This window comes from Bubalus kerabau, chromosome 16, assembly GCF_029407905.1.
Source record: "Bubalus kerabau isolate K-KA32 ecotype Philippines breed swamp buffalo chromosome 16, PCC_UOA_SB_1v2, whole genome shotgun sequence".
Classification (NCBI taxonomy): Eukaryota; Metazoa; Chordata; class Mammalia; order Artiodactyla; family Bovidae; genus Bubalus; species Bubalus kerabau.
In genome coordinates, this window is record NC_073639.1 from 43,931,777 (window position 1) to 43,958,960 (window position 27,184).

At 43.7% G+C, this 27,184-nt stretch overlaps 1 protein-coding gene across 13 annotated transcripts in view; it reads right to left on the reverse strand.

The window, feature by feature from the left end:
* RAPGEF2 (Rap guanine nucleotide exchange factor 2) overlaps positions 1-27,184 on the reverse strand; it is a 275,356-nt gene that overhangs the window by 151,843 nt on the left and 96,329 nt on the right. For all 13 annotated transcript variants that reach the window (XM_055550911.1, XM_055550903.1, XM_055550904.1 and 10 more), the window contains exon 4: positions 11,953-12,036. In XM_055550911.1, the coding sequence (XP_055406886.1) occupies positions 11,953-12,036 (84 nt within the window). The remainder of the gene's footprint in view (positions 1-11,952; positions 12,037-27,184) is intronic.

The following is a 27,184-nucleotide window of genomic DNA, read 5'->3' on the forward strand; positions in this document are numbered from 1 at the left end:
GAGTTACAGATGATGTAAGGGCTGAGTAGGAAGGCACAGGGCTGAGGAACAGAGGATCTGATAGAGAAAGCTAACAGGGAGAGAGTGAGGGAAACTAACAGGGGCTGCTGGCTTCCCGCTCTAATCTTTCTCCATAGAAGGATGAAAAGTGAAAGTGAAAGTCACTCAGTTGTGTCTGACTCTTTGTGACCCCATGGACTTCTCTGTCCATGGGATTCTCCAGGCAAGAATACTGGAGTGGGTTGCCATTCCTTTCTCCATGGGATCTTCCCAACCCAGGGATCAAACGTGGGTATCCCCACTGCACACAGATTCTTTACCCTCTGAGCCACCAGGGAAGTCTCTTAGAAGGATATTTGTATATTTTTATTTTCAGGGACACAAAGCATCTCAGAATAAGACAGATCTTAGGTTCCTGGGTGACTAGAAGCGGCCATATGACTCCACCTGGACAATGTGATGTGAAAGGAAACTTTGTTTCAAGGACAGACGTTAACTTTTTGCTCATCTACTTTTCCCCTGCTTCTGGCTCCCACTGCAGATGTAATGGCTGGAGCTCAGTAGCCAGTCTGTGCCCTGAATGGATGCTGAGTACAAGAAAGCTATGAGCCAAGAAGAAAGATGGGACCTGGGGCCATTCTGGCTGGTGATCTTCAGGGTTCTCTCACAGGAGAGAAAAAAGTAACTCCTACTGCATTTATGTGATTGCTTTATGTAATCTAAATTAATAACTTCACTGTAATTAATACAGAGAGCAAACAATATACAGTAAGATGCCACCTGCCCTTTCCCCTCTTTCACATCCCAAATGGATCGTGTGCTGCCCTCAGCCCAGGCTCCCCAGATGCCTTCTTCCAACACGCTGCAGCCCCATTCCCTCCTGACTTTTCTACACTAACCTGACTTTCAATAAAGTATAGCTTGTTACAAATGATTTCTCAGGGATTATGTTCTTATAGTATTGTTAAGCTTTTTTTTTAAGTGATTTTCAAAAGGGCACAATAAAAATAGAATCTTGAACCAATACGATTCAATGAATATTTATTAAATGCATGCTCTGGGCTAGGCCCTGCAGCAGTAAAGATGAATATACATAGCAGAGGCCTTTAAAGACTTTCACAATTGAGAAAGCATGTGGTTTTCACAGTGGGTGAGGAGGCATGAGGGGCTGGAGGGGAGGCGGCAACAGTGAGGTGACCATCCCAGCAGGGAGCAGCAACCCAAGACCATCTCACTAAGGAGGCTGGGTGTTGCCTATTTGGCAGATGAGTATCATTTAAGCTCATTATGCAAGGGATCAACAAGAAGAGTCTGGGCTTTTAAATGATGATATGGTTTCGCTATGGAAGAGTCTTGAGAGCAAGTAGGGAGCCGCACAGAGCAGGTGACAATAAAGGCATTGCTGGTGGGGATGAAGGCAGGGGACCTGGCAAATGTGGTCACTGCTAAGTCTAAGGTGTTATTAGCTAAAAGGAAAAGAAAAAAAAACAAAAAACTGTCAGAGGAGAAAAGAAAGGTCAGAGCTGAGACTCAAAGAAATTGCTTGAGTAGGTGACAAGCTGTTTATAAAGCCATTAATGACAGAAGCAGCATTCCAGATATGGTATCTCCAATCCCAGGGCCTGGACACCCTGCTCCCCTCGCCCCCCTGCCGTGTGCAAGAGTAACAACGCCCAGTAGCCCCTACACCCACCTGCCCCAAGCCTGCCCCCAAACACTTGCTGGGCTGGGGAGGGACATAAATGATCACATGTCAGTGACCACTGATATCAAGTGGGCACTCAACACTCCTTTTCTTTCACAACTTCTCTCTTGCCCAAACTCCTCAGCACCCACTGCGCTTCACAACCACACCTGGACCTTGACTCTGATCATGGGCCTATAAAAGGGTAAAGCGCTTTCACTCTTTCCAAAGTCAACACTTGCCCCGTCGTGGGCTTCACCCACTTTTGCCACAACCCCCCACCCTCCTATATAAGCCCTCTTCGCTGGGTTACTCACGACACAGACAGACTCTGGCATCTGCTAAAGAGATACATCCCCCGCGACCCCTCAACTCCAGCCAAAACACCACTTCCTCCCTCCTCCCCACAGTGGAATTTCTGGAAATGATAAAATTTCTCTTTCACCAGTGCTTATCTCCACAAGTAGCCCCACCGCTTCACTGAGATGTGCTTACTCAGTGACCCAGGTCACCTGTGACCTTCATGTTGTTAAATCCAAGGTCATTGTCCAGTCTCACCCCAGTGATGCTCCATGAAAAAGCAGACTAACAGACCACCCCGCTTCTCAAAATGCCATTATCCCTTGGCCTTGGTGACATACAGCAAGATCTCCATGTGTCAGCTCCGTGGTCCAGGCAGGCACTCGGAGGCTGAGTTACATTTGTAGGGTGGCTAAGACAGAAGATGCATATGAACAACTGCAGGGGAGCCACTCAGGACAGAGGTCAGCATAGAACGGTCCATCCATGCTAATTAAGCATCTCAGAGAGACATAACTAGCAGCGTAGGGTGATGGTTGATTCTGGAAGTTAGCTCCAGGCACTATGCTCATCACATTTGAGCACCATTATGGTCAACAGGTTCACGTATTGCTGAAGCCTGGCTTGGAGAATTTTGAGCATTACTTTACTAGCGTGTGAGATGAGTGCAACTGTGTGGTAGTTTGAGCATTCTTTGGCATGGCCTTTCTTTGGGATTGGAATGAAAACTGACCTTTTCCAGTCCTGTGGCCACTGCTGAGTTTTCCAAATTTGCTGGCATATTGAGTGCAGCACTTTCACAGCATCATCTTTCAGGATTTGAAATAGCTCAACTGGAATTCCATCACCTCCACTAGCTTTGTTTGTAGTGATGCTTTCTAAGGCCCACTTGACTTCACATTCCAAGATGTCTGGCTCTAGGTCGGTGATCACACCATCATGATTATCTGGGTTGTGAAGACCTTTTTTGTACAGTTCTTTTGTGTATTCTTGACACCTCTTCTTAATTGCCAACATCCACTGGATCATAGAAAAAGCAAGAGAGTTCCAGAAAAACATATATTTCTGCTTTATTGACTATGCCAAAGCCTTTGACTGTGTGGATCACAATCAACTGTGGAAAATTCTGAAAGAGATGGGAATACCAGACCACCTGACCTGCCTCTTGAGAAACCTATATGCAGGTCAGGAAGCAACAGTTAGAACTGGACATGGAACAACAGACTGGTTCCAAATAGGAAAAGGAGTACGTCAAGGCTGTATATTGTCACCCAGCTTATTGAACTTCTATGCAGAGTACATCATGAGAAATGCTGGGCTGGAAGAAGCACAAGCTGGAATCAAGATTTCCGGGAGAAATATCAATAACCTCAGATATGCAGATGACACCGCCCTTATGGCAGAAAGTGAAGAGGAACTAAAAAGCCTCTTAATGAAAGTGAAAGTGGAGAGTGAAAAAGTTGGCTTAAAGCTCAACATTCAGAAAACGAAGGATCATGGCATCTGGTCCCATCAGTTCATGGGAAATAGAGTGGAAACAGTGTCAGACTTTATCTTTTTTGGCTCCAAAATCACTGCAGATGGTGATTGCAGCCATGAAATTAAAAGATGCTTACTCCTTGGAAGGAAAGTTATGACCAACCTAGATGGCATATTCAAAAGCAGAGATATGACTTCGCCAACAAAGGTCCATCTAGTCAACTATGGTTTTTCCAGTAGTCATGCATGGATGTGAGAGTTGGACTGTGAAGAAAGCTGAGCCCCGAAGAATTGATGCTTTTGAACTGTGGTGTTGGAGAAGACTCTTGAGAGTCCCTTGGACTGCAAGGACATCCAACCAGTCCATTCTAAAGGAGATCAGTCCTGAGTGTTCATTGGAAGGAATGATGCTAAAGCTGAAACTCCAGTCCTTTGGCCACCTCATGCGAAGGGTTGACTCATTGGAAAAGACTCTGATGCTGGGAGGGATTGGGGGCAGGAGGAGAAGGGGACGACAGAGGATGAGATGGCTGGATGGCATCACCGACTCGATGGACGTGAGTTTGAGTGAACTCTGGGAGTTGGTGATGGACAGGGAGGCCTGGCGTGCTGCAATTCATGGGGTCACAAAGAGTCGGACATGACTGAGCGACTGAACTGAACTGATGGTCAACAGGTATGTCAATTTTTTCACTGCTGCTGGGCTGGATGTGGGGAAAATATTTGTAGAAGATGGAGGGAAAACAGTCAAGTCCCAGAGGACCGGCTGACACTCATACACACACACACACACGTACACTCATGTGTGTACACACACACACACACACACACACACACACCTTTATGCCTATAGGTGTGTATTTTAATCCAATTATATCCAGTTATACATATGTTTATATGTACAGATCACATTAAAGCAAACAGAAGTACATTTCTATGACTCCCTGCCTAACCAACTATTTCATTAACTGGTCAAATACAGGTCCCAATCACCTTCTCCTGAAGGTGATAAAAGAGCATGATAATTGAGTACACAAACAATGCTTGAAATAAGCAGTTCTCATAACTTAATTAAAAGACGCTTGCTCCTTGGAAGGAAAGCTATGACAAACCTAGACAGCATATTAAAAAGCAGAGACATCACTTTGCCAACAAAGGTCCGGACAGTCAAAACTATGGTTTTTCCACTAGTCATGTACAGATGTGAGAGTTGGACCATAAAAGAAAGCTGAGTGCCAAAGAATTCAGGCTTTCGAATTGTGGTACTGCAGAAGACTCTTGAGAGTTCCTTGGACAGCAAGGAGATCAAATCAGTCAATCCTAAAGGAAATCAGTCCTGAATATTCATTGGAAGGACTGATGCTGAAGTTGAAGCGCCAATACTTTGGCCACCCGATGTGAAGAGTCAGCTCACTGGAAAAGACCCTGATGCTGGCAAAAGAAGAAGTGGGCCAGCAGAGGATGAGATGGTGAAATGGTATCACTGACTCAGTGGACATGAGTTTGAGCAACCACTGGGAGATAGTGGAGTGTTAGTTAGAATAGACTACACAACAGCAACAACATAACTTATTAGCCCTTCTAACTCTGTTGTTACCTACTCACTTTAGGTCACCTCAAATATCAAAGTCTTATGGTTTCTCTTTGAAGGGAGCAAAAAAGGGAGAAAGAAGGAAGGGATGATGTTTTCTTTTAAAGAAAAACAAGAAACTTCTAATAGTACTGGCTATAAAGAAAACTTTTGAGAAGCTTATGTATCACCTCATTTAATTCTGTTATACGTTACTGGTATCTCCACACGTGAGAAGGTATGTAAGATCAGTACATTATTTTTAAAACTCAATGTGGCAGTTTAAGATGATTCATGGTTTTCTTTTGTCTTTCTATTTTCCCATCCCTCCTTTCATAACCTTCTGGGCTTCATCTGTGCTGCCACTGTTGGGATGTTGCCAATGCTAGGGGTAAACCTCACCTGTGATGAACAATTTCCAGCACTCTGCCTCTCACTGCCCTTCACACCTTTTGGATACAGTTCATGCCCAGTAAAGGTGCCCTTCCATGACATAATTCACCAGGCACTTATTTTTAAAATGCCAGCCTCCATCTCCAATATGGCAACACATGACAAAACTAATCTGTGCCCTTTCTGGAATATGACGTTCTAATCCTATGCAGCCCTTTACGTGGAATAAGGAATATTTAACTGTACCTTAAGTCCCTACTGCACAGACACAGAATCATTCTTCCATTGTTTCACCCCCTTTCACTACTGAAAACAACCAGCGAGTTCTCAAAGCGATCAATTAACTTATCACATACACTGGCAAGCAGAAGGGAGGCCCGCAATTTTTAATCTCCAGAAGTCATTGTTTGTCATTGGAATCAAAACGAGCATAGTTATTTCAGCCTCTCAGAACTGATTAGTTAAATGTCTTGTTTCCCCACTTATCCTCATTAGAGCTGCCAGATCTAATTTAAAATGTGATTATTGAAAGCACCCTAGCATAATTTTAATTTTTACATTGTGGGTGTATCTGGTATCAATGGAAGGGAAGTGCTAACGGTATGTGGACACGGCCACCAAGGTGCAAACCAACGCTGTACTTCCTCCTTCAGCCCCTGCCAATGTCACCTGAGACCTAACCAACCAGCGGCCCTGGGCTGCCAGCCAAGGGATGCGGCTTGTAAACCGGGCTCCCATCACCGCCACTGTCACCAATGCCTGGCAACTCACTGCTCCATGCCTGGAGGTGCACTTCTATTCCAGAAAAAGGATCCTGTTCTCACGGCCCCGTTGGACCTACTGCCCAAGCTTGGACTCTCCTCCTTCACTCGTATTCCTGAGCTGTCACTCATGCTCTTTTCTGCATCCAGATCTCCTCTCCAACCACTGCCCAACAGTCTAAACCATTAACCCAATTCCAAATCCCCTCCCTTAGGGCTTCCCTAGTGGTCTAGTGGCTAAGAGGCCTAGCCCCCAATGCAGAGGGCCCAGGGTCCATCCCTGGTTGGGGAACTAGATCCCACATGCTGGAATTAAGACTAGGGCACAACCAAATAAATAACTTTTTTTTTTTTTTTTTTTAAGATAAAATTCACTTCCTCAAGAGCCACACTTAACTACCATCTACATACATTAAAATACTCCTGTCTCTGAGAGGATTTTGCCTTTGGTGTGGCCTTCGCTAAACTGATTCACACTATACCATTTAATGATCCTATACCATTTAATGCAGTTCTTTCACAATGCACATAGGACTGCCTCATCTCCCCAGGCAGGTATTCAACTGCCTGCCCGCAGGGTGGAGACCACTGTGCTTCCGTGTAGATGCCAGAATGCAGAGACCAAATGGTAGGGCTTAAGGCAAGTTTCACTAACATTGGAAATAACACAGAAATAGGCCTCAAAATTGGAACTCTACCAAACCCACTTCAGAATAAGAGAGAAAAACCCACAAATATGAAAAGCGTCAGTAAACCAATCCCAAATTTTGATGGCATTTCAGTGTTTAGCCATTCCCACCGACAGTGCTTTCCAGTTACTGATCTGACTTCTTATGCCACGTGCAGAGCACAGGCTGCTTCACCTACCACGTCTGCCGCCAACCAAAATCTGGTCCCCAGACCCTAAGACCCATGCGTGAGAAGCCTTCGCCCTTCTGTGTAGCCTCTGTCCCCAACCTTTTTGGCGCCCAGCTTTCATTATGAACTTTCCCTTGTCATCACTCAAGTTCCAAGGCTCACAGCTAGTCTGGGCTTATCTTTCCCTTCAGCCTGACATCTGGTTCTTGGTTGATACAGAAGGGGAGAGACTGCTGACTGACTGCTCTAAATATTAAAAATAGAGACAGTTTTTAACTGTCAGAGCAATAAAAATATTATTTGTTTACGATTAAATATGGTATGTAGGATCATTTCTATGGAAAGGCCCTTCCTTGGAGGCCTTTATGATTAAATTTACTCAAAAAATCAGATCCAGTGTTTAATCTGGCTGCATGAGGTTTTAGCTGCAGCATGTGGGATCTAGTTCCCTGACCAGGGATTGAACCCAGGCCCCCTGCCTTGGGAGCATGCAGTCTTAACCACAGTACCACCAGAGAAGTCCCTAGATTCAATATTTTAGTAGGAGTGTTTTTTATTTTCTTTTTGCCCCAAGATTATGACTGACATAAATTCAAGAAGAATCTGTATAACAGGAAAGCTTCATGTCTGTAACATCTAGTGTACTGTTTTCTTTTGTTTTTTACTTTTTTTTTTTTACAAATAGGTGTAAAAATGATTTTTATATTAGTAGAAAAAGAGTCCAATCCTATGAGTTAACACAAAACCTAGGTAAGGGAATTCCCTGGTGGTTCAACAGTTGGGACTTCAAGCTCTCAACGCCAAGTGCCAGCATTCAACTCCTGGTCAGGGAGCTAAGATCCTAAGATCCCACAAGTTGTGTAGTGTGGTCAAACCAACAAAAACCTAGGTAAACTATGTCCTTCTCTAGAAACAATCCAAATCACGTTGAAAGTTTAGAAACAGTCTGGGCCTGTCTTTAATACCTAAAATTATCAGTCTTTCAAAGAAGTCAGCAACTGAAAAATAATATTAACCCAAGTTAGTTTTCTATGACTTTACTATAAATAGGCTTTGGTATTTGCAAAGTGGGGCAGTTTTAGAAGTAAGAAAATTTAAGAATATAGCAATTCCTATTACAGTTCCTTAAATACATGGATTTGGAGCACATTAGGGCAATAAACATTATTAATATTGTCCTGCCCATTATGTACAAAAAACCAAATGTTCCTTTAAAAACTATTTTTACAACTGCACCTTCAGCTGAGGTAACTTTCATCCACTGCTTACCAGCCCCACTGTAGCTACAAATGATGCCTCTGAAAACCTTAGGGGGAAAAACGCCTTCCTCAAGACACCTCACTACCCTTTGCCTGTCACTGTCTAAATATACCAATCCAGCTACAACGATGGCAGATGTAAACAGCAGGGCAAAGCCTGGACCACTTAGTGACCACAGCTGCTCTGCTTTTGGCTTGGAAAAATACACACAGTCTATACCATTTCCATGTTCATCTATGGCAAGTGTCCACTCTGGCCTTTTCCTAAATGAGAGTGAGAACAATCCCTGCTGTACTCCTGCCTTACTTTGCTCACCCTCCTTCTGATCATACAAAGACACTAAATTTATTTTAAATAAAAGAAAAACAACGATATGTTGTACATTGCTTCGAGAACCCAAATTGTACTCCAAATAAGAGTTTAGCTTTATATGTAACATTACTAAGTGACATGACAGCCACTGTGCAAATATCCATGTTTCAAAACTTGGTAAATATCTAATAGGTTTACAACGAAACTCAAAAAACAACATCTCATTACTGACATGGCTTACAGTGCGGCAGAGTGGGCATGTTGTCACTGACAGCCACAAAGGAATTCATGAGCTCCACAAATGTTAAACATCTCAAGGAACAATACTCATGCTTGAACAACCAAAATAAAAAACAATCCTCATCTGTCTAAAAAGAAAACAAAAATAAAAAATAAACACATAAAATGCTGGCCTAAATGTCAACTGAGGAATCCAATAAAGCTCATGAAATCTGGAAGCCAAACGGCAGATTTTCTTCATGGACATCACCCTACCCACTGGGCAGTATCAACGCAATTTCAGGAGAATTAGTTAAAAATAAGACAATGTTGTTCAAAGTGTTTTGATACAGAACTAGCTGTTTAAGGTGAATCACTTTCAAAATGAGTTGAAAAAAAAAAAAAAATGAGTTGAAACTTTCAAGCGAATGGTCAGGTTACTGATAACCAATTTCCAGGCTAATGTGAGAAAAACATGGTAAACAGAGAGACGTTTTATAAAACCAGACTGCTCCTAACACCTAGTCCATAGGATGCTCTGGCCAAACCTCAGTGTTTGCTGGACAGGGACACGCCTATGACTCACTGTCAATCTTTAAGGCAGGACCAGCGGAGGGCCCTTCAGGACTGTTCCTAAGGCAACATCCCCAGAGGAAACAAACAAGTTGGACGCAGCAAAGGTCACCAGGTGCAACATGAAGAAATAACCTATAAATAGCTCTGGCTTGTCACTCAGTTGGAAACACCGTCCCTCCTCATCCCATTACAGCCCTGACTCGCCAGCATCTGACAGCCAAAGAGTAACTTGTGTCATCTTTGAAAATAATTAGAAATGGGAGCCAATGTGTTCATGGAATAGGTCTGAACTGCAAGTCCTCTTTCTTGTAGAACAGCAGTTTTCAGAACATTCGGTTCCCTTTCCACAAGTTACAACAAGCTGTCACTTGAAGCTGACGATGGCTGGCAATCAAGAAAGACAGCCATGGGGTTCCTCTGCCATGCTGAGAACTCAGTCTATAGATTTCAATCATAAAACAGGCCTGGTATCACAATGATGAAGTTGCTAACCTCGGTTCTCTCTAAGATGCATAAACTTCAAAGCACATTCATTATAGCATTATTTATAATAAAAGGTATCAAAAACTTACCCTTTACAATTATTAACCAAATTGTGGAAAGTTCAAATAACTGAACATTAAACAGACATCAAAATGCGTAATGAGTAAGCCTTTATAAGGAGTTTCTGACGACATGAGCCAAGCACATACATATTCTTTAACTGAAATTAGCAAGACATTAAATTGTTTATTAAGTATGTTCTTAAGTATGTAGAACACATACATGTAAGGCTAAGTGGGAAAAGACTAGAATATTAAAGGATCACTATCTTGGATGAGACTTCAGGTAATATTTTCCTTCTCTTTGATCATTTATATGGTAATTACCATTATTTTTTTACATTAAAATTACATTTAATTTTTAACATATAACAATGCTTAAATATTTTTTGCCTCTACTCACTTCCAAGTTCAGATATAGAGTCAGAGCCCCCAGAAAGGGAGCAGATAGTAGGTCATATGTTAGAAGGAAAGAGAAGAGTGTTCTAGTCAATTCTCTATCTCTTTGGGAAACAGAATCCCAGGGATGACAGGGCTCTCTCACAGGGTCACACCAGGCCTCCCGGGCAGAATTCCAGGATGGACGACCACCCACCAGCCTACACTGCCATTTAAATCAGTTATGAAATGCAGGTAACAACCACACCTACCTCAAGGGACAGTTATGAAGTTAAATGATTTATATATAAAGCTTTCCAAATGACGCCTGGCAAAGAAAGCAGTACTGACAAAGCCTGGTTCTCGCATCACTGCAGTACCACTAGAACTATGTCTTCTGTTACGGTCAAGGCCCCATCAGCACCCTCAACGTCCCACAACTGGGATCGGTTATACTGTGAGAACACAGGCAACAGTGCTTCCTTCCCTCATGGGCCATTCTCCCAGGAGAGTAACGCTGGCCACCAAGAGGGCGGGGAGGCTGGAGGCTGGGGGATGCTCCCTTTGGAGGCGGTGCCTCTGGCCCTCCTTTCTGCCACCCCGACACATCCCCACACCTCTGTACCTCCCCCAGCCAATAAAAACTTCCTCTCCCTATCCTGCACACTCTTTCTTAGAAAAATGTGTAAAATACCTTCTTCACATGCCCCTCATCCATTCAGAATGATTTATCAAGAACGTATCATAGTATGTTTATAAGAGAGTTAGGTTATAGAAGGTGGAGCTTGGAGGGGCACAGATTGCTACCCTTTAATAAATTTAAATAAAGTATGTGTTCAGTCATTTTAAATAAAGATAGTTAAGATTTTAAAATCTTTAGACAAAATTAAAATATTTAACTGTAAAAAATATACAATCGAGCGGAAAAAAACAACGCCTGAAACTCAGTGGTCCCAGGAGGCCTCAGGAACCCACCCACAGGCAATTGCATTTGTGGCTGGGGAGTCCTGACCCTCTCTGGCTACAGCTGATTGGAACCAGGTAACAGCTGTCCCCAGCCCACCCCCCAGATTGTGGCCCGAAGATATGAAGAAAAGACACAAATCAAATGATACATCAAATGGTACGGATGTCAGTGACACAGGTCACAAATCAACAGTCAGCACCTGGGAGCCAAAGTCACAGCGAGAGCCTGGGAGAGGGGAAGCGTCCCAGAGATGAGACCACAGGGGCCTGGGGCAGCCCCAGCCAGCTGGGTTTCTTGTCCTGCGTGGGCCCATGGAACCCCCTCGGCCTCTCGTTAGATGTGCAGGAGACTCCCTGTTACAGAGGCAGTCTTCAGTCCCTCTGAACAAACATGACCTCAACTAGCCTGCCAGGTTCACGGAGCATATCACAGATGTGTTCTTCACCCTTGCCCTTCGTTACAGAGGTTGGAACAGTGTGTACAACACAGGAGAGTCCTTTCTTAAGATTTACATACCAGCACCCCAAGGTACTGCCCTACTTTGTGTCAGTAGGATAGGACATTAAAGCAGAGAGGAAGTCTGCAAAAACACTCATTCTGCAAAAGGATTTCAAGCTCTATGGATCATCTACTCCAGAACGTCTATATAATACCTGCTTCGTGGAAGAAACATGGATTCCTTAATGAACACGGAACCGGAGAGAAGGATGTACCAGCAGGTCCCAATATCATCAGGACTGAAAAGAAAAGACAATAACATCAGATGATTATCTCCAACAAATAGAAATAAAAATAAAAACACACAAAGCACACTGCACCCATGGTAATCTCAGAATCCTGAAGAACAATGAAATATCATAAAACATGTACCGAAAATACCAGTCTTCAACCACTGGAATAATTTTTTTAAATGATTTTTCACAGCCAAATAACCTAAAGATATCTACCAGTATATTTAAACCTACAGCATGTGCCATTTTCATTCCAAGTTTTATTTTTTAGTGTAATTTTTTGAGCTGAAAATATTTTATTTTGTTTCATAAAAAGAAAAATACAGAAGTAAAGAGTAGAACTGAGTTTTCCCAGCCATCTCCGCCGTCTACCAAGCCCCCACATTTCTCTACCACAGTTGTGGGCATCATTTAGAACTTCCTTATGCACACAAGGATGGACAAACACTCATTCCCTCCACCCTCTTTTCTTTATACAGAAAAGAGGGCATATGCTACGGTGTTCCTTCCTATGTGCTAACGCAGAGGTCTTTTCATCAGAAGACAGCTCTCTTATTAGACGTGGCTTATCTGACTTAAGCAAGTCCCTACGTGTGTGCTAAGTTGCTTCATTCTCGTCTCACTCTGTGATCTCATGGACTGTAGTCCACCAGGCTCCTCTGTCCCTGGGATTCTCCAGGCAAGAATACTGGAGTGGGTTGCCCATATCCTCCTCCAGGGGATGTTCCTGACCCAGGGATCAAACCCAAGTCTCCTGTATCTCCTGCACTGCAGGGGGATTCCTTATTTATGAGCCACCAGGGAGCCATGCAAGCCCCTACTGGCCATCATTTCAGTGGTTTCTAATGTAGGCAATCATTGAAAAATAAAATGAAAACTGTAATGAATGATCTTGTACCTACAGGAGTAAATGTGATTAGTAACTAGATGTGCAGCTGCTGAGTCAAAGGGCACAGACAGTATAACTCTGATAAATATAGGGTGGTTATTGAGTAACTCCGGAGAAGGCAGTGGCAACCCATTCCAGTGTTCTTGCCTGGAAAATCCCATGGGCGGAGAAGCCTGGTAGGCTGCAGTCCATAGGGTCGTGAAGAGCAGGACACGACTGAGCAACTTCACTTTCACTTTTCACTCTCATGCATTGGAGAAGGAAATGGCAACCCACTCCAGTGTTCTTGCCTGGAGAATCCCAGGGACAGGGGAGCGTGGTGGGCAGCCATCTATGGGGTCACACAGAGTCGGACGCGACTGAAGTGACAGCAGCAGCAGCACTGAGTAATTCAGGAGCCCACCGCCTCCCTAAGGCCATGCTAGTCGCGTCTATTTATGTAATAAATATTTAACAAATTTTCAATGAGGGCTGTTCTAGGTGCCTAGGGGACTTCAGGAAACAACAGCAACAAAGATCCCTGTCCTCCTGGGGCTTATATTCTGGTTGGACAATACACACAAAAATAAATACACTTAACTTCTCTGGCTATTCAGTGCTTAAGAGTCCGTGCTTCCAAGGCAGGGGGTGCGGGTTTGATCCCTGGTCAGGGAACTATTAATAAGAACCCACATACCACGTGGCATGGCCAAAAAGCTAAAAAATAAATAAAAGAAGAAATAAACAATAAATATAATAAATTAGTAAATTATAAATCCATGCTCTGGGGAATAAGTTAGTGTAGGGCAAGGAAAACAGGAGTGGGTTGTGATAATTTTAAATGCTCAAGGAGCAGAGCACAATGGTCTCATTGAAAAGAGCACATCTGAGCAAAGGGGATGAGGGGCCAGTAGCTCCCAGATGGTGAGGCTTGTCAGCCAAGGGCATGGAGGTTGTGTAGAGGCCTCGCGCCGGGCAGCCTGGCAGGGCGGAGGGGGTGCAGAGAGGCGAGGGGTGAGGGCATTCCATCCCTGAACCTGGTTGTTTATCACACTTTGGGGGTTTTGCCAATCTGCTCAACAAAAACTGTATCTCAGTTCACTTTTACTTTTCCTCTCATTATTGTAAAAGCACCTTTCTTCTTATGTTCACGAGCCCTACGCATTCCTTCTGTGAAATCATAACTTTTAGCCAGTGCTCTACAAGCCGTGGGACTTTTTCTTATCTGGAAGCACTTTATTAAAGCTATCAGTTTGAAGACATGAGCTGTGACAACCTTCTCCCCAGGTTGCTGCTTCAGCTTTGACTTTGTTTAGTGTGCTTTTTACCATGTGCTGAGTTCTTTGTATTTTAAAGAGCCAAGTTTATCAAATTTATTTGTCAGGATAGAGCTCAGCTTACTATGAAAACAGAAAACCAAACACAGCAGTGGCTGAAGCGCAGAGAAAGTTCATTTCTTTCACATGTACAGTAACAAGCGGTGTTGGAACCAGGCTCTTCCTGCTGTGTGGCTCGGTCACCCCAGCCCGTGGCCCCCCATCTCAGACTCTAAGGGGCCGCTCCAAAGCTCTGCACCATGTGCACATTCTAACCACTGGAAGGAGGTACGCACCCACCCATCTTTCCTGGGAGGACGGCATGGAACCTGCATCCTGGCAAACCACACTTGAGACAGTCTGCAGCAACCTCTGCCAAATCTTTTTCTATTTTGGCAAACAGATTCCGAAAGTTTTTAAAGGATACCAAGACCTCCCAGGTGGCTCTAGTGGTAAAGAACCTGCCTGCCAATGCAGGAGACATAAGACTGCCAGTTCGATCCCTGGGTCAGGAAGATCCCCTGGAGAAGGGAATGGCAACCCACTCCAGTATTCTTGCTTGGGGACTCCCAAGGACAAAGGAGCCTAAATGGCTACAGTCCATGGGGTTGCAAAAGAGTCAGACGTGAATGAAGCAACTTAGCATACAGGCAGGCACACAAGTGTTATTTACAACTCTGAATAAGCTATTTAAAACACTAATTAACATCACCTAATCGTTTTCATTGCGATCTGCTTCTAACTCAAATCAACAATTCACTGTTTCCCCCTAAGTCCATACTCTGTTTTACAACTGCTCAGTCCTCAATACCAAAGCCTCAAGAAAACATGAAGGAAAATTACTATCAAGTTTAGTTACAAAGAAACAATCAAAGTAAAATGATTTCACAAATGAAAATGTAAAGTACTTCAAAAAATAATTTATACCTTTTTCTCTCCAGTCTTTAGTCATGAGCTTTTGCAATTAACACCGACTCACCTAATTTGGGGGGATGGCAGGGCAAATGTACTTCTCTTCCTACATGGTGACAATATATATTATTAATTTATGATTTCTGTCAAGTAAAACTCTGTTCTGCCAAATGCAAGAATGGTTTAAATTTTTTAACAAGTAATAAATCACTGAAACAAAAAGAAGAAAAAGAATTATCTTGTAAACTTTTCTGCTCTTGCACTTACAAGCTCCCCCACCAAAAGACTGGTCGACAGAAATGAGATCTAGAAAAGTAGGAAACTGAGGCTGATCACCACTGACTAACTAGGCACGTGACGCAGTAAACACAAATAATGAACTATTATCAAGGGAAGAAGCACGATAAATGTCACCATGGTCCAGATGAACCATGACACAGACAATATAACAAACATTCCCTAGCTTTTTAGTTATTCCATATAGGTCCATTTAGAAGGTAAAATTACCCTGGACAAAACGAACACAAGGTTTGTAAACTCAGCTTTCCTGGTGCTGATCAGAAAACACACATGAAGAAGCAACCCACGTCCAAAATGGACAAAACACTGTGACAGTAAACACTCTGGTCCCCTGAACACCCACCGATTATCCTACGAATAGGGCTGATGCTTCATACCAGGAAAGCCGCGCAGAGATTTAAAACGTGAAGATAAGAAACCGGTCCTCCAGACCTCTCCCACTTACTGTAATGTCATTTGCCTGATGGATGAGCTGCTTCTCTCCCTTTTCCAAAAAATTCAAATCTTAACTCACAAGAGCTGTGTTTGTTGCAGGAGGTATTTGCAGAGAATGACCATTGCCAACACTTGACTGGATTTGGTGGGCACGTACTACTTGCCACGCCAAATATGACAGTCAAAATGCCTTGGTTTTTAAAAAATTTTTTAAAGTATATTAATCAGAGTATATTGATTTACAATAGCTTGTTGGTTTCAGGTGTAAAACAAAGTGTATCTGTTTTAATATCTACATTTGTGAAAGTGAAAGTTGCTCGGTCGTGTCCGACTCTTTGCGACCCGATGGGCTACACAGTCCATGGAATTCTCCAGGCCAGAATACTGAAGTGGGTAGCCTTCCCCTTCTCCAGAGGATCTTCCCAACCCAGGAATCAAACCAGGATCTCCTTCATTGCAGGCAGATTCTTTACCAACTAAGCGACGTGTGTGTGTGTTTAAAACATAAAGTTATCTGTTTTATACACAGTAGTATGTATATCTCAATACCAATCTCCCAATATATCCCTCCCCTCCATTACTCTCTGGTAACCATAGCTTATTTTTCTACATCTGTAACTCTATTTCTGTTTTGAAGATAAATTCATTTGTACCATTTTTTGTAACATTTGTGGGTACCAGTGGCAAAAACTTTTATTTTGAAGTCCTTACTCTTTTTTAAAAAAAAAAAACAAAAAAAAACTTGTTTTATATTGGAGTATGGCTGATGGCATTAGCTTGGCTCACTGGTAAAGAATCTGCCTGCCAATGTAGGAGACACAGGTTAGATCCCTGGGTCAGGGTGATCACCCGGAGAAGGAAATGGCAACCCACTCTAGTATTCTTGCCTGCAAAATCCCATGGACAGAGGAACCTGGCAGGCTACAGTCCATGGGATTGTAAAGAGTCGGACATGACTAAGTACTGAGCACACAAATAGCCTATTAACAGTGTTGTGATAGCTTTAAGTGGACACCAAAGAGACTCAGCCACACACACACACACACACACACACGTATAACCATCCTCCCCCAAACTCTCCTCCCATCCAGGCTGCCACATGACAGTGAGCAGAGTTCCGTGTGCTATACAGTAGGTCCTTGTTGGTTATCCATTTTAAATACAGCAGTGTTGTATCCTTTTTTAGATTCTACATTTAAGTGATATCATATATTTCTCATTCTCTTAGTTCACGCAATATGACGATCTCTAGGCTCATTCATGTTGCTGATAATGTCTTTATTATTGAGTTGTCTTTTTTAAAGATTCGTATCTTATCAGTCAGTTCAGACGCTCAGTCCTGTCCGACTCTTTGCGACCCCATGGACTGCAGCACGCCAGGCCTCCCTGTCCATCACCAATTCCCAAAGTTTACTCAAACTCATGTCCATTGAGTCGGTGATGCCATCCAACCATCTCATCCTCTGTTGTCCCCTTCTCTCCCCGGCCTCAATCCTTCCCAGTGTCAGGCTCTTTTCAAATGAGTCAGTTCTTCACATCAGGTGGCCAAAGTATCAGAATTTCAGCTTCAGCATCACTCCTTCCAATGAATATTCAGGACTGATTAATTTTAGGATGGACTGGTTGGATCTCCTCGAAGTCCAAGGGACTGTCAAAAGTCTTCTCCAACACCACAGTTTAAAAGCATCAATTCTTTGGCGCTCAGCTTTCTTTATAGTCCAACTCTCACATCCATACATGACTACTAGAAAAATCATACCCTTGACTAGACAGACCTTTGTTGGCAAAGTAATGTCTCTGCTTTTGAATATGCTGTCTGGGTTGCTCATAACATTCCTTCCAAGGAGTAAGTGTCTTTTAATTTAATAGCTGCAGTCACCATCTGCAGTGATTTTGGAGCCCAGAAAAATAAAGTCTGACACTGTTTCCACTGTTTCCCCATCTAATTCCCATGAAGTGATGGGACCAGATGCCATGACCCTAGTTTTCTGAACGTTGAGCTTTAAGCCAACTTTTCCACTCTCTTCTTTCACTTTCAACAAGAGGCTCTTTAGTTCTTCTTCGCTTTCTGCCATAAGGGTGGCGTCATCTGCATCAGTTCAGTCGCTCAGTTGTGTCTGACTCTTTGTAACCCCATGAACTGCAGCACGCTAGGCCTCCCTGTCCATCACCAACTCCCGGAGTTCACCCAAAAGTATGTCCATTGAGTTGATGATGCCATCCAACCATCTCATCCTCTGTCGTCCCCTTCTCCTCCTGCCCTCAATCTTTCCCAGCATCAGGGTCTTTTCAAATGAGTCAGCTCTTTGCATCCGCTGGCCAAAGTACTGGAGTTTCAGCTTCAACGTCAGTCCTTCCAATGAACACCCAAGACTGATCTCCTTTAGGATGGACTGGTTGGATCTCCTTGCAGTCCAAGGGACTCTCAAGAGTCTTCTCCAACACCACAGTTCAAAAGCATCAATTCTTCGGCACTCAGTTGCGTATCTGAGGTTATTGATATTTCTCCCAGCAATCTTGATTCCAGCTTGTGCTTTTCTCATGACAGCATTTCTCATGACGTACTCCGCATAGAACTTAAAAAAAGCAGGGTGACAATTTACAGCCTTGACATACTCCTTTCCCGATTTGGAACCAGTCTGTTGTTCCATGTCCAGTTCTAACTGTTGCTTCCTGACTTGCATACAGATTTTTCAGGAGGCAGGTCAAGAGGTCTGGTATTCCCATCTCTTTCAGAATTTTCCACAATTTGTGGTGATCCACACAGTCAAAGGCTTTGGCATAGTCAATAAAGCAGTAGAAGATGTTTTTCTGGAACTCTCTTGCTTCTTTGATGATCCAACGGATGTTGGCAATTTGACCTCTGGTTCCTCTGCCTTTTCTAAAACCAACTTGAACATCTGGAAGCTCACAGTTCAGGTATTCTTGAAGACTGGTTTGTAGAATTTTGAGCATTACTTTACTAGCATGTGAGATGAGTGCAACTGTGCGGTAGTTTGAGCATTCTTTGGCATTGCCTTTCTTTAGGATTGGAATGAAAACTGACCTTTTCCAGTCCTGTGACCACTGCTGAGTCTTCCAAATTTGCTGGCATATTGAGTGCAGCATTTCACAGCATCATCTTTTAGGATCTGAAACAGCTCAACTGGAATTCCATCACCTCCACTAGCTTTGTTCGTAGTGATGCTTTCTAAGGCCCACTTAACTTCGCATTCCACGATGTCCGGCTCTAGGTGAGTGATCACACCATCGTGATTATCTGGGTCGTGAAGATCTTTTTTGTATAGTTCTTCTGTGTATTCTTGCCACCTCTTTTTAATATCTTCTGCTTCTGTTAGGTCCATACCATTTCTGTCTTTTATTGAGCCCATTTTTGCATGAAATGTTCCCTTGATATTCTCTAGTCTTTCCCATTCTATTGTTTTCTTCTATTTATCTGCACCGATCACTGAGGAAGGCTTTCTTACAAAAAGAGAATAGAACGAAGAATACAAAAACAATGAGTCGCTTAAGTTTCTCATACTGAGATGCCACCAATAAAATCTGTTTTACTCAACTGGCCAGAAAAGTCTCCTGAGTTCGTTAGAAACCACTGTGCTACCCTGCCCTCTCCTGCATTTATAATAATTATGTATCAGGCAGGCAGTGTTTCAGTGTAGACATAACCCATTTTTCTTCAACATCTGCAACCACGCCCCTTCCCACAGGGCACCTGTCACCACGAATTCTATATTGCCAAGTAATGACTACTTTTTAAAAAGAAATGAAGAGAAAGAAATTACTTAGCAGTAACAGCATCCAACTTGTCTACACTTAGAGGGGAAGCAAAATGAATCTGAGATCTCCCTTGCAGACATATGTGGCAACGCAGCTGGCTAACAGAAGACTGACTTGTAGAATAATAATTACAAGCCTAACAGGAACAAATGGCCAGGAGTAAAAAATACTACACGTCAGTCACTGTGGATACAACTAATTTTACTCACCAATGTCACTTATATTTTTCCCAGTTGTTTAATGTTTTAAAATTATGAGCTCAGGAGTCCCATCAAGGATTACTGAAATGGTAAAAGCTGAATCTCGGAGTAACTGACCATTTACAAATAACTTTAGTGTTACATCACCAGTAACAGGTAGAAAAGAGACACCTAGAGATTACAGAGGCCCCTCTGATCACCAAAATGGACACTCAGAGAAGACCTAAAAGTTTTAGACAGAGCTAAGAACTCCAGCAGACAAAGATTTGATTCCAACACCTCCCATCCTACACCCAACAAGATGAAAGCCACAAAGCCCAGGGTATGATAAGGCCCTCAGCAGAGCTTCTGTTTTGATTCTGTCAACAGAGAGAAAATGAATCAAGCCAAACAAAACAAGCAAGCAAAATATAAACAGGACATCATAAAACGACCGATCCGCCATGCCGTGTGATCAGACAGAAACACCCTAAAAAGCCATCACGACTGACCAGTCTAGGTGCCCACACCTCCTGGGCTAAACCAGAAGGGCAGGTGCAGCCTTGGAATGTGTAACCTGGTCCCACTCTTCCCACCTCACTTCCCTCTGCTCCTCAGCACAAACCCCCTTCCTAGATGGTATCTCCCTACCTTCTAAGTCACCCTGCGCCCCAAAGGAATGGCTCTAACACCACTTCTTCAATAAGGTCTTCTCACTGATTCCCACACTCCAAAATACTTATCCCATCTAATTCATTCTGTTTCATGCTTTTCTCGATCCACTTCTCATCCCTGAGCAACCTAGGTGGCTCCCTCCACCTGCATGGAAGCCCCCTGCAGGCAGGGCCAGGAGATGCAGCTTGTGGGAACAGGTCAGGATCTTGGCAGCATCTGCTCAGGGAACCGAGATCAAGCCCCAACAACCAGCACCTAAAAGCAGCAGTCTGATGCCCTGCAAAGAGCAAAGGTTTGGAACACACATTCTGTCACACCAGCCATGTGATCCTGGTGACGTCAGCTCCTGAGGCTCTGATTCCTCAACTGTGAAATGGGGATATTAGTCCTTCACAACGTCACTCTGATTTAATGACACAATACATACCAAGCACCCTGCATAGCAGGGACACAGAACACTGGTCTCTTCCTCTCTCTCACAACCACCTCTGAAAGGGTCACCTACACCTTTCCTCTCTGCTCTCAACCCCAACAAGTCCTGGGCTTCAGACTGCATGCCACTCACCAACCTACACCATTTCCTTCCCCTATGCCTCAGGACCTTCGAACAAACCTGCTCTTCCAGCTCCTAAAGGGTATCTTTAGCCTAGTAAACTCCTTACTCATCCTTTGAATTCCAGGTTAACGACCACTTCCTCTGAGAAACATTTTAGTACCTTCCAAATAAAGTGAGTCACTCTGCTGGGTTCCCAGCCACTTTGGACTTGTCCACAAGAAGCAGAGTATCATCATCTCAGAAGTCTTTCCTCTACTCTTCAGTAACTCCACGGACACATTAGACGATGCTCAACTTGCACTCAGATATTTTATTAATAAGTTAATTAATAGTTGAATAGACACTAACTCTGGAGAAGGAAATGGCAACCCACTCCAGTGTTCTTGCCTGGAGAATCCCAGGGACGGGGGAGCCTGGTAGGCTGTCGTCTATGGGGTCACACAGAGTCAGGCACGACTGAAGTGACATAGCAGCAGCAGACACTAACTCAGGTGAGGTGTTAAAGTGTCTGAAAGTCAAAGCCATGCGTTTCAATTTACCAGGAATTAGAAAAATGAAGTGAGGGTTAAAAAACGTCCTTGACAATAACCTAGATGTCCACAGGGTGGCAGTGTCTCCCCATGAAAGGGCTTTGTGAGCAGCTGTGTTGTCCCAGGTTCCCCTTTAGGAAGCTGAATACAGGGACCTAGCACAAGTTGATGGAGGCGGGGGAGTGGGGTGAGGAGGGGTAAGGATAATAAGCTAATAACTCAAAAGAAAACAGAATAAGTCAGAAACAGAATTATCAAAGGGCAAAAAAGTAATTGGAGAGAAGCCACTTAATTCAGTTGCTAATACAATACGAAAATTTAAGTGAAGCCCAAGTGGCCAAAAGACTTCAAAAAGGGTAGGAGGGATGGGGTGAGGAAGGGGCTTCAGGCAAGGGCACTCCTGTCCTTGTGGACACAGAGCTTCACACCCACCCCTGCCAGCCACAAACTGACATCTGGTCTGTGTGTGTGTGTATTTGGAGAGAGGGGATGTCAACCAACAGAAACTAGAGGAATGGTCCCCATGCAAAAAACACCATCGGGATGAGAATTTAGTGCCCAAGGAGTGCATCGGGTCTACAGGAAGGGTGTCCCTCGGGAGCAGGTCAAGGGCAGCGCAGCACAGGCAGGAGGGACCGGAGTGGAGGATGCCCTATGGGGCTGTATGGGACGACAGCCACTGAGCATCAGGACACACAGATGCACAGAGGCGGCCACCACACAGGAGCACGGTGGGTGATACGGCCAGAAACCTCCAGGGCCGGTGGAGAGGGCGCCCACTCAGGAAGGGGCAGGGACACGCAGCCATGTGGACCCACAAGATCAGGTTTGGGTTTAGAAAGGAGGCTGCACTGCATTATGCACACCACCCGGACGCAGCCCCAGCTGCACACAGCAGCCCCCGGCATCTGGGAGCAGTGTTACCTCCCAGGCCTACTGGCTTCATTCAGTGGGAACTAAAATGAAGACCATCCAAATTCCACCAAGTAAGTGGAGCCCACAAGCAAGGAACTCAGAGGGCCGGCCACCAGAGACCACGACTAGGAAAATACTTGTTTCTTTTCCTACAGCTGCTGTCCTGGTAACATCATCCAGTCGAAGGATAAAACAGAAAACAGAAAGTCTTCCTGAATTTCTTCCTCTGCACAACCCACCACCACATCCTGTGGGGTCCTCTCCAAAGCCCCTGCTGAAGTCTGACATCTTATTCTAACCCCCTTTCCCCTCCGACACACACACACGGTCACTAGTCTCTTCTGACCGGTGCAGACATGTACTCTCATGTATACAATTATACCAAAAAACAGAGCAGGACTAACTCTGCCTTCTGACACCAGGTGACCCTGTACCTTCTCACGGGAGCCCAGCAGCGAGTTCAGACCAGAGGTTCTCAGTAGGGACATGACCAGACCCAGGGGACAGAACCTCATCCAGCTCTTCCACCACTAACAGCCACCACGATAGAATCGAGGAGGATTTCTCATGAACGAAGTGTTCCAGGGCTTAAAATTGTAGCTCTGACAATCGCCACCTTCCAACATGCAGATTCGTAAGAACTGTGCTCTTTTTCACAAATGTATTACTGTCACTTCTGCTACTGGATTTACCAAAAAGTTTAATAAAATTTTTTGTTGCTCCCTGATGGGACTCGAAGCTTTATGCTCCAAGACAAAATATATATGATACATTTTTGTGCAGCCAATGGCAGAGAGTAAGCTCACTAGAAAAGTTAAAGGAGCTGGGCAGTGTGCGACCCTGACAACACCAGATCACCATCCAAAGAAAGCCAAAGCACACACATCAGCCATACTCAGGCATCAAGTGTAGGACACGTGACAGAAAGAGTCCTCTACCAAGGGTTAACACACACATTCCTGACGTAAAGAACAGCAATACTGTTCTATAAAATTATATACTTCATAATATTTAATTATATACAAGCACATAACCACAAATTTCCACACTTATGAAAACACATATTACAAGCAGAGGTTTTTTGTTCCATTTCCTAAAAGTTCCAAATCATAAGAAGCTACTTCACTTTTATCACTAAAAACTCTGAAGGAAAAACAGCATCATTATAACATTAAGTTTTTCAGAAAATCCTTAATTTCCTCTCAACAAACTATTGTGGCTTAAATCCAACAAATAGGATAAATCAGTAAAATCAGTAAGAACTCTGATAACTGATGGAAATATTGAGGCTATTTCAGCTAAATACTTTGAAAATATTTTATTTTGAATATATTAAAGTATTTTGAAAATATTTTTATTTTTTAAAAATCAGTATTTTGAAAATGGGGGGGAATACGTGGACATAATTTTTTTTAACCAGGGTAATTCATTAAACCAGCAAAGGGAATGATATAAACAACTAAAGAACTAGTAAAGCCAAAGATTCTATAGACTCAACATATAGTCATTCTTAACTTTATAAAATTCATTTTAAAAACAAAATGAAGGCGTGAGGTCTTAAGTGTCATGAAGTTACTCAATGAACTTTTTCTGAATTAAATAAAAAACATCGATGCAGATTACAATTTATGACCATCCATTCATCAGTGATTCAGCTATATTGAGGGCAGATGGCTAAACCCAAGGACTTCGGGGACAATTTCTCAAATTTAACAGAGCAGCCAAAAATTCTTCTGAAAAACACCAGTGGGTCATGAAATTCACACATCTGCGTCTTTCAGTTACACACTACAGTTTCATTTTCAGGGTAAACCTGCTCCTCACCTACAGAAAAGTGGCACCAGAAATTCTAACTTGCAACTGTCCAGAAACAAACCCACACCGAACCTGCCCACCCCACTGCCAAGGTCAGGGTTGACACGTACTGCCAGCTCACAGCACTGTGGCCGCACTGATCAGAAAGCACAGGAAGGGAACCTCGTTTGCTGACTACATGCAACTTTAAACAGCTGAATTTAAGAAGAGTTCAGGTTTTTACTCACTAAGTAGTTTCATAGAAAATCAATACAAAGGACTTAACACTTAACCCTAACCCTAAACATGCATGCTGTTTTACCTGAAAGACCATAAAGAAGGTCTTTCTCAGCTGATCTAGCAAAGGAATAACTCCTTTCAAGTAAATGCAAAAAAATAACAACGAGAACAGACAAGATGCAAATGTCTGTGCTGGGCAACACAAGCGTAAATCTAACCCAATGTAGTTTCTGCTCTGATGGAGTTCACCAACTAAATACATTTTTAAATGATTTATTTTACTGCTCTTTGATTCATCACAAAAATAAAACATTTTCAAAGATTAAAAGTAAATATAAAATATTCTATTTTTTAAAGTATTGTTGCTGCTGCTAAGTCGCTTCAGTCAGACTCTCCGCAACCCCATGGACTGCAGACTACGAGGCTCCTTCATCCATGGGATTTTCCAGGCAAGAGTACTGGAGTAGGCTGCCATCGCCTTCTCCGAAAAGTACTGCTGAGAAACCTTAAACTATCACCATATGTACATAAAACAATCTTAAGTAAATCTATTTGTGGGTAGGCATGTATCCATGAGTATTTGAATTTTCATACTTACACACAGCACATGTGTACATCACAACATACCAAGCTCACAGTTGAGCATCTTTATCCTATGAGTCTGGGCAAGGAACCAGAGGTGGGGGTGGTGGGGGAAGCAACAGCGCAAAGCCATAGCTCCTCCTCCAGGGGGAGGAGGGACCAGGGGAGAGGAGGACCAACACCACAGGGAAGGGGCAGCTCCTCCTCCATGGGAGGGAGATATGGGGGGAGAGGAGCAACACCACAGGGAAGGGGCAGCTCCTCCTCCAGGGAAAAGGGGATCTGGGGGGAGAGGACCAACACTACAGAGAAGGGGTAGCTCCTCCTCCAGGAGAGGGAGATCTGGGGGAGAGGAGCAACACCACAGGGAAGGGGCAGCTCCTCCTCCAGGGGAGGGAGATCTGGGGGAGAGGAGCAACACCATAGGGAAGGGGCAGCTCCTCCTCCAGGGGAGGGAGATCTGGGGGAGAGGAACAACACCACAGGGAAGGAGCAGCTCCTCCTCCAGGGGAGGGAGATCTGGGGGAGAGGAGCAACACCACAGGGAAGGGGCAGCTCCTCAAGGGAAAAGAGGATCTCTGGGGGGAGGAGCAACACCACAGGGAAGGGGCAGCTCCTCCTTCCGGGGGAAGAGGGCCAACACCACTTCTTCCAGGGGGAGGAACCAGGGGAAAGGGTGACCAACACCATGGGGAAGGGCAGCTCCTCCTCCAGAGGGAGGAGGGGACAGAGGTTCAGGCAGATATGAGCATAAAATGGCCACTGGAATAGGAAGGGAATGTAGAGGGGACAGGGAAATGTGACATCTGGACTCAGGCTACTGTGGAAACCAGAAACCGCATCACAGACTATAAAGACTGCTAGGTCCTGGGAGAGGGGCAGCTGGGCCAAAGTTCTGCAAGATGTAGATTTAGATGAAATTACCTTAGAAGATGCCATTGATCTTAATCTAGCTTTTTCTAATAAAGGAACCATTTCCTCTTCTGCAATAAAGGGAGATAATCCCATATCTAAGTGCTATGAAAACTTTTGGAAAGCAAAGCACCCATTCCAACACGTGTGGATCGTGGGCATGCAATACAGTTACCCAAGTTTATAGAGTGTCTGTGTGTGCTTTAAATTTAAGAAAACAAAACACATTTTGATGGTTCAATTTCTTATCCAAAGGTTTTTTTTTTAGCACTTCACTAGATACTAAACCAAAATGGTGAGGATGGCTGGCCATTAAAGAAAAAGAGAATGGACACATGTATTTAGCTCCTTTCTTAAATTCTCTGAAGTCCCTCAGGTACGAAATGTATACTGTTCCACTCAGCACTTCCAAGCCAGCAAAACAACCATATACTCAATCACAAATGAAAGGAAGGGAGAATTTACCTGATGTTTCTGTCCACTGTGTAAAGCTCAACTAACGATACCTAACTTTCTAGGATAACAAACATTAGACCCTAAATGGGCAAGTCTACACTTTAAAAATTCCATTTCATCAGAATTGCAACTCTCCCCTGAATCGCAGTACAACTTAAAATGGCATTCTGCCACACTGCTTATGTTAAAATAACACCAGGGGAATTATTGATAGAACACTGTTGTGGTAATTCCTTCCTAAACAAAGCTTCAAGCAGCTAAAACAATGGGGAACAAAATCTAAACAATGAGAACAGTGGATGGAGTGAGGACGCTGCCCACCGCTGGCATTTCTGACTGCGCGTGCCTGCTCTGTGTTCTCCACACAGGGCCCTGTATATCAGCCTCACACTGGCACCAAAGCGGGGACCCTGTGATCACTGTTCCCATTTGACAGATGAGAACAGCGAGGCACAGAGGTGGATTAAAAGAGTACTAGATTTACCTGGTGAAAGTATGATAATTATAGTCTTCGAAGTCACCAGCACACAAACATAATAAGGAAAACAAATACTCATCTCTTGGTTATAAAACCAAATTCTGAAAGTCTCTGGTATTTCGACTACACTGCATTCTCCAAGCTCAAGCAAACAAGTCAGTCCCCCCATGAGGTAAAAACAAGAGGTCCCTAGAAAAGTGGTGGTATTATTAAATCATCACAGGAGTTT